The 16,185-nt window shown below is 44.6% G+C and overlaps 1 protein-coding gene across 8 annotated transcripts in view; it reads right to left on the minus strand.

Annotated features, from left to right (window-relative positions):
* The window catches only part of LEKR1 (leucine, glutamate and lysine rich 1), a 102,044-nt gene that overhangs the window by 53,966 nt on the left and 31,893 nt on the right, over window positions 1-16,185 (minus strand). For all 8 annotated transcript variants that reach the window (XM_077348608.1, XM_077348610.1, XM_077348607.1 and 5 more), the window contains one exon: window positions 10,263-10,344. In XM_077348608.1, the coding sequence (XP_077204723.1) occupies window positions 10,263-10,344 (82 nt within the window). The remainder of the gene's footprint in view (window positions 1-10,262; window positions 10,345-16,185) is intronic.

Raw genomic sequence — 16,185 nt, forward strand, 5'->3', positions numbered from 1 at the left:
TCACACATGTCCATTTAAAAGAACCAGGTAGCAAGAGATGTGAACGACCTGGAAAGCACCTGCCAGACAGAGTAGACAATACTAGTTTTGATAGACTAGTGATCTGACTCAGCATAAGGCAGCTTCGCATGCTCATGTGTCTTCAGGGCAGAATACATTCACTTCCCACTCCAAGCACCTGTCATGCCTGTGAACCTACACAGTCTATCTCTTTTCTATGGTACTAACAAAGCTCTTGGAAGACAAATTGAACCAGGATGGGAGAAAGGGAGGACAGTCCAAGGGCGACACAAGCTGTACCTCAGGAACAACTTAAGACTCAGAAGCTAGGTCTGAATCACCACCTGGAGAGGTTCAGGTGGGACCCAATTACAGCCATCTGTCACCTGATCCTTGCCAAGTTGGTAGTTACTACCGCCCTACATGGCCTTGGAACTTTTTTCCATACAGGGAGAAAAGCAGATGGCAGACAGTTTTGAGGGTGACAAGAGTACACCGAGAAACTGTTAAGACTTCTGTGGTTACTATCCGCTGAAAAAAGGACTTCAGGAAAATTCAATGCACCTGCATATAGTTTGGCCTTTGGTTATTGTTGTTGTTGTTATGTGCGAAGTCGTGTCCGACCCATCGCGACCCCATGGACAATGATCCTCCAGGCCTTCCTGTCCTCTACCATTCCCTGGAGTCCATTTAAGTTTGCACCTACTGCTTCAGTGACTCCATCCAGCCACCTCATTCTCTGTCGTCCCCTTCTTCTTTTGCCCTCGATCACTCCCAGCATTAGGCTCTTCTCCAGGGAGTCCTTCCTTCTCATGAGGTGGCCAAAATATTTGAGTTTCATCTTCAGGATCTGGCCTTCTAAAGAGCAGTCAGGGCTGATCTCCTCTAGGACTGACCGGTTTGTTCGCCTTGCAGTCCAAGGGACTCGCAAGAGTCTTCTCCAGCACCAGAGTTCAAAAGCCTCAATTCTTTGACGCTCGGCCTTCCTTATGGTCCAACTTTCGCAGCCATACATTGCAACTGGGAAGACCATAGCCTTGACTAAACGCACTTTTGTTGGCAGGGTGATGTCTCTGCTTTTTAGGATGCTGTCTAGATTTGCCATAGCTTTCCTCCCCAGGAGCAAGCGTCTTTTAATTTCTTTGCTGCAGTCCCCATCTGCAGTGATCTTGGAGCCCAGGAAAATAAAATCTGTCACTATCTCCATTTCTTCCCCTTCTATTTGCCAGGAATTGAGAGGGCTGGATGCCATGATCTTTGTTTTCTTGATGTTGAGTTTCAAGCCAACTTTTGCACTCTCCTCCTTCACCCGCATCAACAGGCTCTTTAGTTCCTCTTCACTTTCTGCCATTAGAGTGGTATCATCTGCATATCTGAGGTTGTTGATATTTCTCCCTGCAATCTTGATCCCAATTTGTGACTCCTCTAATCCCGCATTTCTCATGATGTGCTCTGCATACAAGTTAAATAGGCAAGGCGACAGTATACAGCCTTGCCGAACTCCTTTCTCAATTTTGAACCAGTCAGTGATTCCATGTTCAGTTCTCACTGTTGCTTCTTGACCTGCATATAAATTTCTCAAGAGACAAATAAGATGCTCTGGTATTCCCATCTCTTTAAGAACTTGCCACAATTTGTTGTGCTCCACACAATCAAAGGCTTTAGCATAGTCAATGAAGCAGAAGTAGACGTTCTTCTGGTACTCCCTAGCTTTCTCCATGATCCAGCGTATGTTGGCAATTTGATCTCTAGTTCCTCTGCCGCTTCGAAATCCTGCCTGTACTTCTGGAAGTTCTCGGTCCACATATTGCTGGAGCCTAGCTTGTAGGATTTTGAGCATAACTTTGCTAGCATGAGAAATTAGTGCAATGGTGCGGTAGTTTGAACATTCTTTGGCATTGCCCTTCTTTGGGATTGGAATGTAAACTGACCTTTTCCAATCCTGTGGCCATTGTTGAGTTTTCCAAATTTGCTGGCATATTGAGTGTAGCACTTTTACTGCATCATCCTTTAAGATTTTGAATAGTTCAACTGGAATGCTGTCACTACCACTAGCTTTATTGTTGCTCAGACTTCCTAAGGCCCATTTGACTTCACATTCCAGGATGTCTGGCTCCAGGTCAGTAACTACCCCATTGTGGTCATCAGGGATGTTAAGCTCGCTCTTGTATAGTTGTTCTGTATAATTTTGCCACCTTTGTTTAATCTCTTCTGCTTCTGTGAGGTCCCTACTATTTTGGTCCCTTATCATACCCATCTTTGCATGAAACGTTCTCTTCATATCTCCAATTTTCTTGAAAAGATCTCTGGTCCTCCCGATTCTATTGTTTTCTTCTATTTGTTTGCACTGTTCATTTAAGAAGGCATTCTTATCTCTTCTAGCTTTTCTCTGGAATTCTGCATTCAGAATTTTGGTTATTACAGACTAACTAACTTGGTGCTGAAGCAAGTGATAATATATTATGCTGACTGGTGAGGGTTTTTTTGTAAGTAGAATTTTAAAACTTCCTTTCATAAGATAATTAGTCAACTATTCAAAGATTCATTTGCATAATTATCATTAACTAACTGCCACAAGAAAGTAGAAACATTTGTTGAAGAATGTATGAAGACCTTCAAGTCTAAAGGATTTCTTTTGATGTCATGTCTAATGATTCCCAGAATTGGCTGTCACTATGATTTATGTTAACTGCTGAATTAGAGTATTATATTCAAAAGAACACTGCACGTGGCATATAAAACATGGGCTTACTTAGCTGTGTTGCTGGTAGGTATATACATTTGATGAATGTATATATTCTTTGTAACACAGCACAAATGCCCAAGAAGAAAATTCAGAGAAATGTAACAGACATCACAAATATAATGCAATCATAATTACAGACGAATGGCACCTAGTTTGAAGCACCAGAACTGATATCATAACGCATGCAGCAGGGGTAGTCAAACTGCAGCCCTCCAGATGTTCATGAAGGTAGGACGCTGGCAGGGGCTCATGGGAATTGTAGTCCATGGACATCTGAAGGGCCGCAGCTTGACTCCCCTGGCATACAGCATGTTGAATTTTAATACAATCAAACAGTTTGCTATTCAAGTCATATGAATGTATAGGTTTGGTTTCAATTAGCTTTTCAGCTGGTGAAAAAAGAAAGAGAAATCCCATCAATCAACAAAGATTGCTGTACTGGGGATCATGGGACTTACATGAACAAAAGTCATGTGCAATAAGAAAGAGAACAGAGTACCGATGTGTTGGCTAGATCTTACCCAAAGTCATACCATTGCTACGTCAAACTCCATTATGTTCTTTTAGCGATTTGAAATATTTATAATATATCACTTTTCCAATTCATTCAAAAGAGGTACTTCTTAAGGGTCTCAGGCAGAGAAAGGCATTTCCCAATACCATTTTGGTACCAATGCACAAGGCTCGTGCATGAAAGCACTTAAGAAAATAGGGAAATGTACAAAATGGATCCATCAAGGCAATTCTTAATATTCAAGACTGCTGAGATAAATTAAAGCGGCTCCTTGAAATTCAGACACCTTATAAGAGATGAAAATTACCCATGCTCTATACCGGCCTTTTTCAACCTTCTGATCATGACGGCATCTCTGAAAGATCCCTTGGGAGTGATGTCAGCTGGCCATACCTCCCTGCCAACTGGCAGGATCAAGGAGGACTAAGGGGGGAGAGACAGGAGGTGGTTTAAGGCGGGAATAGGCAGACTGGCTCTGTTCCCTCCCAGACACAGAAACCATTCATGCTTGGGAGGGGAGGAGGGGGTGCAATGGAAGTGGCTGTCTCCCTAGTTTGTAGCCGAGTCCATTATGGCAGGAGAAGAAAGGCCGCAGACCACCTCTGGAGCTCCTGCGGACTCCTATGGGTTCGCATACCCCTGGTTGGGAATCCCTGCTCTACACATATACACACAGAGAGAGAAAGAAATGTATTATTGTAGAGGTACAAAGTGATCAGCAAGCACTGGAAATACTATCCTGAGTCTGGATTATCATTTCAGATTCCACACATCCCTGGCTAGTTTTTGTTTTCCCCCAGGGAACAGTCCATATAATGAAATTTTCTGTTCTGACAGACAGAAATGAAGAGATTCTTTTGCATGTATGTATGTATTTATCCTTATCCATTGTTCCTCTTAATATTTGTGAAACAGCCTGGGGGGTGGAACGTGTCCAGGGTGTCCGAGTTGGAATAGGGCCAATCAGGGTGCGGCCAGCAAAGCTGGCCACATCCTGATTGACCCTGCACCTACAGCTCCTGCCCTCCATTCCTTAATGCTAGCCACTTTGCTCTCAGACACGGAACCAGTAGCAGGTCAGGAGAGAGGGCCCTGGATGAAGGATGGTTGTGGAAGGGGCAAGCCCCCCGGGCTGCTAACAAGCAAGCCCCGGTTTTGGTCGGTCCCGCCCTGCTAACATGTTCTTAGGAACGGGCTTTGCAGCTAGTTTATTTAAAAATGAAGAGGAGATTTGGAAAATGCAGTAGGCAGAAAGGAGGGATTCAGCACAGTATTCTGGGAACACGTCTTCCAATTGGAGCCACCCGTCTGGGTGATGACTCCTGTGGGGAAAATTTGCTTGGCAGTGATCATCAGGGCCTAACTACAAGAGGGAAAGCATGCCTCCGGAGATCACCAGGCCAGAGATGGACAGGGCCTGCATCCTGCAGTCTTTTAAAACCATGCACCAGCTGATATGGAGCAGCTACAGTTTCTTCTGGCTGTGTATATTCAGGCTGAATCCGCACAATGGAAAAAGAAACATGATCAGCACTGCATGGGCCAGCATAACATTTGGTAGCGTCCAGCCTTCATTTTACGCTACGAGATTCCAGCGCCTCCCCCAGCTCGCGCCCGTCAATCACTTCTGACAACCAATCACTTTAAACCCCCGCAGCTCGCTGCGAACTCTTTATTTATTTATTTTCTTCGATTTTTATATTGCCATATGGCTCTGGGCAGTTTACACAGAACGTTATGAGGTACACTAAACATCAGAGGTATAAACAACAGTTATTACATAACACAATATGAAGTTTCAACAAGGATGTTAACAATTACTGTAACTGGTCCAATTGAACAATATCAGTAGGAACAATATTAACGGAACTCCTAGGGTGGTCGGAATCGTGAAGGGGATGTTGATGGGTCGGGTTAGCCTCAATTGATTGCCTGGTGGAGGAGCTCCCATTTGCAGGCACTGCGGAATTGTGGGAATTCAGGCAGGGTTTTGATCTCTTCAGAGAGCTTGTTCCACCAGTACAGAGAAGGCTTTGGCCCTTCTTGAGGTCTGCCATGCCTCTTTGGGGCCAGGGATCACTAGACAGTTGGTGGTGGCAGAGCGTAGGGCAGAGAGTGTAGAGCAGAGAGATGATCTCTCAGGTACACTGGGCTCAGACCGTGTATCACAAGATGTCATAGTCCTGCAGTATACCACTTTGGTCAGGCCGCACCTGGAGTATTGCATGTAGTTCTGGAGGCCTCACTTCAAAAAAGAAACTCTATGATTCTATGTACATCGTGGAAACCTGGAGTTTGTTTCAAGGTCTCCCAAGCAAAGAAAATTCTGCATTAGCTGGAAAGAGAGCATTCTATCAAAAAACATAGTTGGTTGTGATGGCTAAATGGGCTGATGCTGATTTTTGAAGAATGAACTTTGATGTGTTTTAAAACACATTTGCAAATATAAGCCTGATCTTTCTTTACATTATTATTAATATATAAGTGAAAGAACTGGGACAGGTAAAGAACAGCCCCAGTCTTCCTTGGGGTTTTTAGAAGCAGACAGGCATACCTTACAAGAGAGGGATTTGCTGCCTGACATTTTAAACTGCAGCAATGTATGTTCTCAGTGTAATTCAAATCTAATATGTGATCATTTACTGTAGCAACCACAAAACACTGAATATGCAGTGCCTGTTAATTTCAGTATCACAGAAATGAAATAGCAATTGAAACAATAGTTCAGGCTGAAGACTTGGGAGAAATTTCTCATCATTACATCCTGATAACATTACATTAACTTGGGTTGCTATTAATACATCTAGCTAATCATATTTACATTTAAACTGAAACGGAAGATATTATTTTGCCAAATTAGATCCAGATTATATCCACATCTCAAAAGCACACTTGGAAATTCATTGCTGCCTGCATATTTACGTACATGGCACATGCTGTTCTTTTAATTTACATTACTGCTAAAATATTTGGAATGCTTAGCAACAGAATATCTGCAGTTCTGATAAAAATGAGAATGCGGGGGTTGGCTGTGTACATTCTACAAGAGAATCTTCTTCAATATTCAAGGAAGTCTATGAAATATGTATGTGTGCGTGTCTCACTTTTTAACTTACGGTACTTTGATTGAACCTAGGTCTCCTACATCCAAATCTAACACTCTAACCCAGGCTTTCTCAACCAAGCTTTCGTGAAGCCCTGGGATTTCTTCAGATTTCCTGAATGGGTGGGAATTGATTTTTTTTTTAATTGTTAAATTTTATCGGGTGATATGACCATATATGGTCAAGCTGACCCACCCACCCCTCCCTAAATGGCCAGTGATGGGCCTGGAGGTGGTGGGAGGGGAAGGGGCCCCAGATGGGCACATACATAACCATGCTTCCCAGCTATATTCTGCACAATTGTGCCACCTCTGGGGTTTCTTGAAGCCTGAAGAATGGGGTTTCTCAATGGTAAAAAACTTGAGAAAGGCTGCTGTAATCACTAAACAGAATCTGGATGGAATCCAATGAGGTTTGTATGGGCGTAGAGCCTTTTTGAGAGGGTATGGAGAAGGAAGCAGCTGATTTCTTCTTGCAGCAGTAGCCGTCCATGGAATGCTGCTCTGGAGGGTTCCTTGACTTCGCAATGAACTCTTCTGGGTTCGCTGTGGTAGGAGGGAAGTCAAAATGTCCCCACGTACAAGTCCCAGGAACCTGTCCTTTTTCAAATCAGTGGGAGATGGACAAATGAGCCAGATGTGGCCTGGCTGGGACTAGCATTATGAGCATGATTTTTCAATGTGTTGGCCCATTGTTACCACTCCCACCCAGATACCTTTAACTATACAGACAATCTCCATGGGTAGCATTCAGCAGTAGGACCCTGTCATGCAGGGCAAGGGGTCAGACACCTCTCACTTCAGCAAACTGTGGTCTGTTCTGAGCTAGCCAAGCCCTCGCAATGCTTTCCCCGCCCCTGGTCTACAACTGTTTTTTTGCATGTGTGTCTATCTCATACGGGTTCTGCCTGGGCTTTAGATTGGTGCAGGTGTTTTCAAGATAGCATCTGAACCTTTGGTCTCTCTCTCTCTGCCTCCCTCCGGCTATCTCTGATTGTGCAGGATTTCCTGTTTTCTTTGCAGCTGCTGGATATTAGACTATTGGGAGGGCAGTTTGCAGCTGTTCCTTATCGCAGCAACGTCGACCTCTTTGTGTTGGAAAGCTGAATCTGGCTGAGGCTTTTGTCCTGTACCTTCTGTGCCACTGCATAGTCCTTAAGAGAATCAGCCTGGTTTAGTGGTTATGAGCAACAGCCTCTAATCTGGAGAACTGGGTCTGATTCCTCACTCTTCCTCCACAAGCAGCCAGCTGGGTGACCTCGGGCCAGTCAGTATTCATTCAGAACTCTTTCAGCCTCACTTACCGCACAGGGTGTCTGCTATAGGCAGCAGGAAGGGAGGCTATTGTAAGCTGCTTTGAGACTCCTTCAGGTAGTAAAAAGCGGGGTAAAAAATACTTAGCTCTTCTTCAGCTTCTTCTGCCTGCCTTTTTTTTTCTCCAGTGCCTTGGCACACCCTTTGCTTGTTTGCTTCTCTCCACATCCGTTCTCTTCTTGCATCTGTGAAGCAGGATACTGGAAAGTAGCACCTGGGTGATGCGCTAGTATGGGGCACATGTTATGCCCATACTCATTACTGCAGCATCACTAGAAGGAAAAACACTGTGGCACAGCTGGCAAACCCGACCCAAAGATCCTATTTTCTATTCCAGTTAATATATATTATTTTGCATTAATATGAGACAAGGTTCCCGTATTGAATACCTCCTTTCACCTCTGCTTTGATATAGCATATTTCGTCAGCACCGACAAGCGGTGTAGTAACATGCATTGCATAGATCCTGTCTGTTGCTCATATTCATTGTTGAACAGCGCCTTAGGTTTGCTTATTTATATCCTGCTTTCCTCCCTGATCGGGTACCCAAAGCAGCTTTTCACATAATCTCCCCCCTCCAATTAATCCTATCAACAATCGCCCTGTGAAGGCAGGTCAGGCTGACGTACTGTGACAGGCCCAAGGTCGCTTGGCAGCCTCCCATGGCGAAGCGGGGGATTTGAACCTGGCTGTCCCAGGTCCGAGGTCCATTCCGCACACGTAGGATAATGCACTTTCAATGTGCTTTGGCAGCTGCATTTTCCTGTGCAGAACAGGAAAATCTACTTCTAAAGTGCATTGAAAGTGCATTATCTATTGTGTGCAGAATAGGCCCTAGTCTGACATTCTAAGCACTACAGCCCGCCAGCTCTCATGTTGGTTGCCTCATGGGCGCAACTGGGAAAATCCAGGATTTCTCATACTCATAGCAGCTACTCAGGTTTGTGGCAATTCAGGTTTGTGAAAGATCAGAGAAAAGCCAGAGGAACCTTGGAGGGCACACCAGCGCACTACAGCGATGTGGGCAAGTACCAAAAGCAGCACATCCAGTGTAGATCACCTGTGTGGAAAAGGTCTACTTGTGGATGCAACAGCATTTTGTGTTTCCTAGTCTTCTGCAGTCAAATTGGAATGGTCGACTAGGCCTCAGCTCTTTCATTCCCCCAGCTCCTTGCCTGTACTTTGTCAAGGACCACTCTTGTTCTGAATTCACTGCTGCCACGGAAAACGACAGCATTCCCATCAGTGCCCCCACAGGGGCCTCCAGGCCTCAGCAGATAACCTTTGTCTTGTGGGTAGCTTTTAATTTGAGCACACGGCACTTTCAAAATCAAGCACCATCGTGAAAACAAGGAGGTTTCGTGAGAAGATCATTCATGAATTCATTTCCCTCCCCGGCCCAATTCCCTTTTGTGAGGTCAAATCCCTAGCTACAACCTGCAGACAATGAAGTGCTGAAAAACTTATTACCTAGCTGTCTTTTGTTCTCTCTTTTTTTTTTTAAGCCCTTCATGAAAAGATCTAATCCCATCTCTCCCCTTTTAGTTCACGGAAGATTATAATCTGTTATATGAAAAGCCTAAATATAAAATAAAACCTTTCTTTATCAACACTGTCCATAAGTCCTACCCGTGCCTTCTAGCAATCAGAAATATACCTGGTGGGACTCCTACATGTACCATGGCCAGTATGTCTGCCGTCTATTGATTGAGTGACTGTGAGGTAGGAAAAGCCCTGGATTATATACTTAGTGCCCTTTGTCTTGCTGTCTTCCTGACGCCAACATCAGGAGACTATACACTCTGCACACTTAAGTCTGTCTTTTGACTTGGGCTCTCAAGCCTGCCTTCCTTGGGCTCTCAAGAACCTTTGCCTGTCTGCTCAGCTTCTTTCTTGCTGCTTACTTCAGGTAGGGTTGTATACATATATAATTCACATTATAATAGATGAAAAAATATGGCTTAGAGCTCCCTTGAAACTTACTGCTGGCAGCAGAATGACTTTCTGCAGAGCGTGGTTTCCTTGCCTCTCCCCTTCCATTTCAACCCCAAATGCTGAGGTGGGGGGGACGGGGGACCTCAGCAATAGCAGAAGAAGGGGGGCATAAAACCTGCCATCGGAGAAGGAGGCAAGAAAGTCAACAAAATTCACACACACCCCCTTATGTCTGTGGATCTATGTGATGGCCTCCAACCCTATGTGCCATACAGCAAGGAAGGTGAACGTTCAAATCAACTAAAATGTTGTGATGTTATAAAAAACATTTCCCCCAGTTTCCTCATGGGATAAAAGACTCTCTGCGTCTACCATTCTATTTGTATTACAGTTCCTTTACTCATTGAAGAAGATTTCAGGCATGTAAACCCTGGGTACAACATAATATACAATGTACTAAAGGCAGCCCAAACATAATAACAATTTTTCCCATGGGTCATAAACTTTACAATAACTAGCTCTGCTACGCTCTCAAATCAACGGCACGGGTTTTAAAAGTTATTAATTTATTCATTATATTTTAGTACATAATTACAGAGGAATCAGTTCGAAAGAACGGTACCTGATATGAATAAAATTAGATGTCTTACGTGAATAGCTCTTTATAATAGCCTGTTTCGGCAGCCGCTTTCTGGAATTTGCATTCTGTTGTCTCTACTCGACCTGTTAATTCTGAAACATAAAAATTACTATAATTATTAATTCAGTCCTGCTTCCCCCTCCCCCTCCCCAGCATAACAGCGGACAGACATTCATCGTATGATTTCTATCTTGGCGACCGACTTCTTGAATTGCCTCGGTTCGTGAACTGTAGTGGACATACTACAGATGTCAAAACAGAAATCTGGTGGGATTTCACACTATTCACATATATACCACCCCCACCCCCCCAAAGGAGCCTCCAGTCCAGCTCACAAAACCTGCTGATAATCCCCAGCCCCAGAGAGGTAAAGATGGCCTCAGCCCCAGACAGGGCCTTTTTCGGCCCTGGCTCCAGCCCGGTGGAACAACCTCCCAAGTGAGATCAGGGATCTGAAGTAATTCCGCAGGGCCTGTGTTGTTCCGCCGGGCCTACCGTTGAGGCCCATAGAACAGCAAAGATACTGGCCTCCCTGCACATGCTCAGCTACATACTGAGAAATAAGCAACTAACGCAAAAGGCCTTAAAACATCCCATTGGTACTTTGCTCCTCCCCCTCACTCCAAGGAAGGTTTAAGCTCCAAGGGAATGCAATTAACACCAGAACCAGACTCTTAAAACTGCAATAATAATATTAACAATTGGAACAAACTGTTTTTATGACTGTGATTTTATTTTTGTATTTGTAAACCGCCCGGAGCCCACAAGGGAAGGGTGGTATAGAAATGTTTTTTTTTAAAGAAGCACAAGAATATAATGTACTTTTGGTACAGATACTCCATAAAAATAGCCAAACATACATTCTTAATTCATCACCATGATTCTTTATTGTATATTTTGAACTGCTTTTTAAAACTGTATGATACTGACGGTATGTCTTTATTCCGCTCGAATAGAAAACCTACACATTTGCATTTCTATAAAAGCAGTTCAGAAAAGCTTACTTGTCACTGATATCCATCAGATGGTTTTCTGTACAGTCCCACATTGGCGCACAGAGGTCCCCACATGCACAGTTCCCAAAGTGGCACCACAGAGAAGCCACAAAAGCTGAACACATTCCTTCTGTTCTTTCTGTGCTGCTCCTTTCCAACTGCATTACAAGTTCCAATAAACTCTCACTGCTCCTAGAAACATTTCTAAGCATTCGTATAATGGGAGACCATAACATTCCGACAACTCCTTTAGCTCACAAATGAAAGAGTAACTTAGTGAAGGCTGATTCACGTTTGACTTCTTTGCAGATGTGGGAGTTGCTTGTTCACCTGCACCCATGGGGGCAATGTAACATTATGTGGGGGGTTGTAGCTTCCTGGCAGGCTGATAGACATATGGGCAGCAAGATATAAGGCAGAATCCCAATGCTGCTCTGAAAACGACATAAAGGTAAAGGTAAAGGTATCCCCTGTGCAAGCACCGAGTCATGTCTGACCCTTGGGGTGACGCCCTCTAGCGTTTTCATGGCAGACTCAATACATGGTGGTTTGCCAGTGCCTTCCCCAAAAACAACATAGAAAAGCAATTAAGCTGCCATGCTGGCTGAGGGTATGCCAGAATAGGATTGGACTGACGTCCCAGCATAAACCTAACATAGATGTAGAGGCCAAAACTGGACAGTGCTGGGAGCATGTCAGGAAGGGAGTGGGATTCTGTTGGCATCCTAAGCCCCATTGGAACCAATGAAACCTGCAGCCAATCACATTTATTTCAAGCACAATATAAACCCTAGACAGGATTACAGTAGGGCATGTGACCTGAGGCTACATCTATTAGGTGTATATGAAGTTATCTTATACTGAATAAGGCCACTGGTCCATCAAGAGCGGTACAGTCTACTCAGACTGCCAGTAGCTTTCCAGGGTCTCAGGCAAAGGTCCTTAACATCAGGGGTAGTCAACCTGTGGTCCTCCAGATGTTCATGGAGTACAATTCCCATGAGCCCCTGCCAGCATTTGCTGGCAGGGGCTCGTGGGAATTGTAGTCCATGAACACCTGGAGGACCAAAGGTTGACTACCCCTGCATAACATCACCTACTATCTGATCTTTTTTAGCTAGAGTTGCTGGGGATTGAACCTGAGACCTTCTGCATGCTAAGCAGATGCTCCATTACTGAACCGTGGCCCTTAGCTGTGGTCTTGTGTTGACCATACTTGGAGCACTTAATACAAAGAGCACTTCATACAACTCTGCAGAAGCACACTGTAAGAATAACAAATATCGCCACAACATTTGACTCGCACTGCACTTTCGAAACCAGTTAGCATTCCTTTTCATGAGCTCAAGATGCAAATGCTCATTTGTATCCCTTACTACTTCCACTCAAGATGCAAGGAGATTTCATTGGCCAGGGAAGCAAAGGAGGGGAGGGCCCTGGTGCAAGCTCTGACCGCTGCTAGGGTCCCCCTTCCCTCACAGGCACCCCTCCTTCTTCAGGAATTCTCAGATCTGCTTTGTACACAAGGGGTCCATGATAGCCATGCACAGTACTCCAAGGAGGAGGGGACGTTGCAATAATGTGGCAGCTCACAAGGCTGTCACCCCACATGCCAGAGGTGAGAGACGGGTGGCAACCCACCACAATCATTGTCACTGTTGGCCAGATTCTCATGGAGTTTGCTACCACATGGGATTGTAGTCCCAAATACAGACACTACAGACTGAGGTTCCATGGAACTCCTTGCAATGAATGGATCAGCCCACAACATGTATTCTAACTAATTTAGCATTACACTGCACTCCCCGGTGAAGGACAGTGTGCATGCATGTGTCTCTCCCATCCCTGCCTATAGCTCCTCTGCTCTAACCACCTCCACAAAAACACTTGTATCTGCCATAGTTCCATTTTTGCTTCTTCATAGATACGCTCCAGAATGCTTAAACTGTTTGTATTCAGAAGATTTCTTTATCTTAAGATTCCTCCTCACAGAACATTTTTATATTGCTGTTCAGATAACAACACTGGGAACGTCTGAGTAGGACCAAAAAACCCCACACAAAAAAAACCCTCCCACAATCTAGTGTTATGTCAAAATGCTATTGTCAACAGCTATAACAGAACTGGTCACAATGACCCTTCTGTTACAAGCCGGGCATTGCAGCTATATTAAAGTTTCCACACAACAGCACCAAATGTTGCGATAACTTTAAGTGAACTTTTTACATTAAAAAAAATACTCTTCTCAATAAATTTAATTTACTGAGAGAAGAACAAAATTGTATATATAAAAAGTGGAAGTGCTGTTTTATCCTAAATGCTTCCCTAGCAACTGCAATTTATACAGTAGCAAGGATAGATCAATGGGCCAACAAAGCGGGGGGGAGGGGGGTAAGAAAAGGAATATTAGAGCAGAGTTCCCCAATGTGGTGCCAAAGGGTTTTTTTTTAAGTGGTTGGGGTCTTTGTCGAGCAAGGCTTCTGATTGGTCGTGCAGGGTTTTTTTTTTTAATGTTGCTTTGGCAGCAGCTGCCACAACACAAAAATCTTCACTATGTGACTGAAGATAAACTAGGAACCGTTTAATGGCGGGTCCCACCTTTCATGGAAGCCATTTTCTGTCTGTGCTATGTCGAAACGCCAAAGGTGCCTGGGGACTCAAAAACTTTGTGCACTCCTGCATTAAAGAAATAAACCTTGCTATAAAAATGAATAGAGCCTCTTGTGGCGCAGAGTGTTAAGGCAGCAGACATGCAGTCTGAAAGCTCTGCCCATGAGGCTGGGAGTTCGATCCCAGCAGCCGGCTCAAGGTTGACTCAGCCTTCCATCCTTCCGAGGTTGGTAAAATGAGTACCCAGCTTGCTGGGGGGTAAACGGTCATGACTGGGGAAGGCACTGGCAAACCACCCCGTATTGATTCTGCCAAGAAAACGCTAGAGGGCGTCACCCCAAGGGTCAGACATGACCCGGTGCTTGCACGGGGGATACCTTTACCTTTACCTTTTACATGCAGAATGGAGTGATGGAGAAACTTGTAGAACCCCTTCTCTATGCATTCTGAAAAACACAAAAACAAAAGGTGAAATTGGGGAAGATTGTTGCCCCAAAATGTTTGTAAACAGTTGATGATAGAGTAGTTATCACTTTGGTCAGTGTCACTGAAATTCTGAGAATATGCAGATTTATTTACACTCAGTAGACCATTAATGAATTAAAAGTCTGCCGAGTAAAACATTTTACAGTGCCATCCTAATCAGTATTCCATCCTTCCATCCTTCCGAGGTTGGTAAAATGAGTACCCAGCTTGCTGGGGGGTAAACGGTAATGACTGGGGAAGGCACTGGCAAACCACCCCGCATTGAGTCTGCCATGAAAACGCTAGAGGGTGACACCCCAAGGGTCAGACATGACCCGGTGCTTGCACAGGGGATACCTTTACCTTTACCTTTATAAAAATTAATAACAAATTGGTAACTACACATTCAAGATGAATCCTATGCAGAGATACCCCAGTTTATGTTAGTTGATTTCAGTGGGCTTACAATGAAGTAACTCTGCATAAGACTGCACTATAAGTAACCTAAAATCTAAGGAACAGTTCTTATCTTATGGGTTCTACGTGTAAAGTACTGGATGCATATATCAGGCTATTTCTACATGGACTCTATAATACATGTGAGCCAATCATTATATAGATGAGCCTCATTTTATGGAAAGTCTCTATCAGACCTAGTTACTATTAAAACTATACTCAGCGTGGACATTATCTGCCTGTCTGGACCTCATTAACTCTGGTTGTAATAAGCATGGGCCAGGAAGTCCTCATGCTCACTTGCTTCATCTTCTCCTCTTGTAAGACTTAAGACTTCCTGGCTTCAAGAGACTCCAGTTTGTTGTTATGCTCGGATTGGTCAAAGCGATAAACTCTGGTTTGTGCTCTTGCTCCAAACCTGGATTCTAAACCAGGATTAAATGAGGATTTGGAATCCTGGTTTGTAGTGTGAGATCAAAGAGTTTTCTCCTTCACCCAGTCCAAAAATCATAACAAACTGCAATTTCTTAAAACTCTTGGCCTGGCACATGACGGGGAGAGGGAGAGAGTGCACAAGCTCAACGGCTTTCTAAATTAACCCTCATTAAACTAACCAGAGTTGGTTCGTTTGATAACGGAATCTTGTATAACTATATAAAAAGGGAGATCTAGATCAGCGGCCCCCAACCTTTTTATCACCAGGGACCGGTCAATGCTTGACAATTTTACTGAGGCCTGGGGGGGGGGTAGTCTTTTGCCAAGGGACGTTGCCGCCTGAGCCCCTGCTCCGCTTGCTTTCCCGCCGGTGCCCCTGACTTCCTCCCGCCCACTGGGGAGTGCTGCCAGCAGCAGCTGCGCAGTGCCACGTCGAGGGGGAGCCCCAGCCATGGTGGCCGCCGGAGAGCACCAAAGGTGAGCTGGCGGCAGAGTGGTAGGGCAGCCCCCTAGGCAGCAGCCGGGGAAGAGGAGGAGGTGCTGCGGCCCGGTACCGACTGATCCACGAACCGAGATCGGTCCCCAGACCGGGGGTTGAGGCCAGCTGATATAGATGGTAAGCACCCTCTCATACATGCTGGCTTCTGAACAGAGCCCCTGCCAAAAGGCAAAAGGTTTTGTAACATCATCTTACATAGAAGCCATGATATATGGTGAGCCCTGGTTTACATCAACCAATTGGTTTGTCTGTTGAAAGTCATCTTGTGTGGAATATTTCTCTTATGTGAAGTGGGACGGGAGGGGGGGGGAGGAATGCCCAGCTATTAAGTGTGAGTAGTTTTAGTGCAGAGGCCTAGGTCCAAGGTGGGCATTTCTTCTTCCAGTCAGTCTACTCCTGCTAGTAAGCTGAAACAAAATACACACAGGAAATTAGCTTTGCTCCCCATCCCCAATGCTGTTTTGTCACAACTT

Source organism: Paroedura picta, chromosome 8 (assembly GCF_049243985.1).
Source record: "Paroedura picta isolate Pp20150507F chromosome 8, Ppicta_v3.0, whole genome shotgun sequence".
Classification (NCBI taxonomy): Eukaryota; Metazoa; Chordata; class Lepidosauria; order Squamata; family Gekkonidae; genus Paroedura; species Paroedura picta.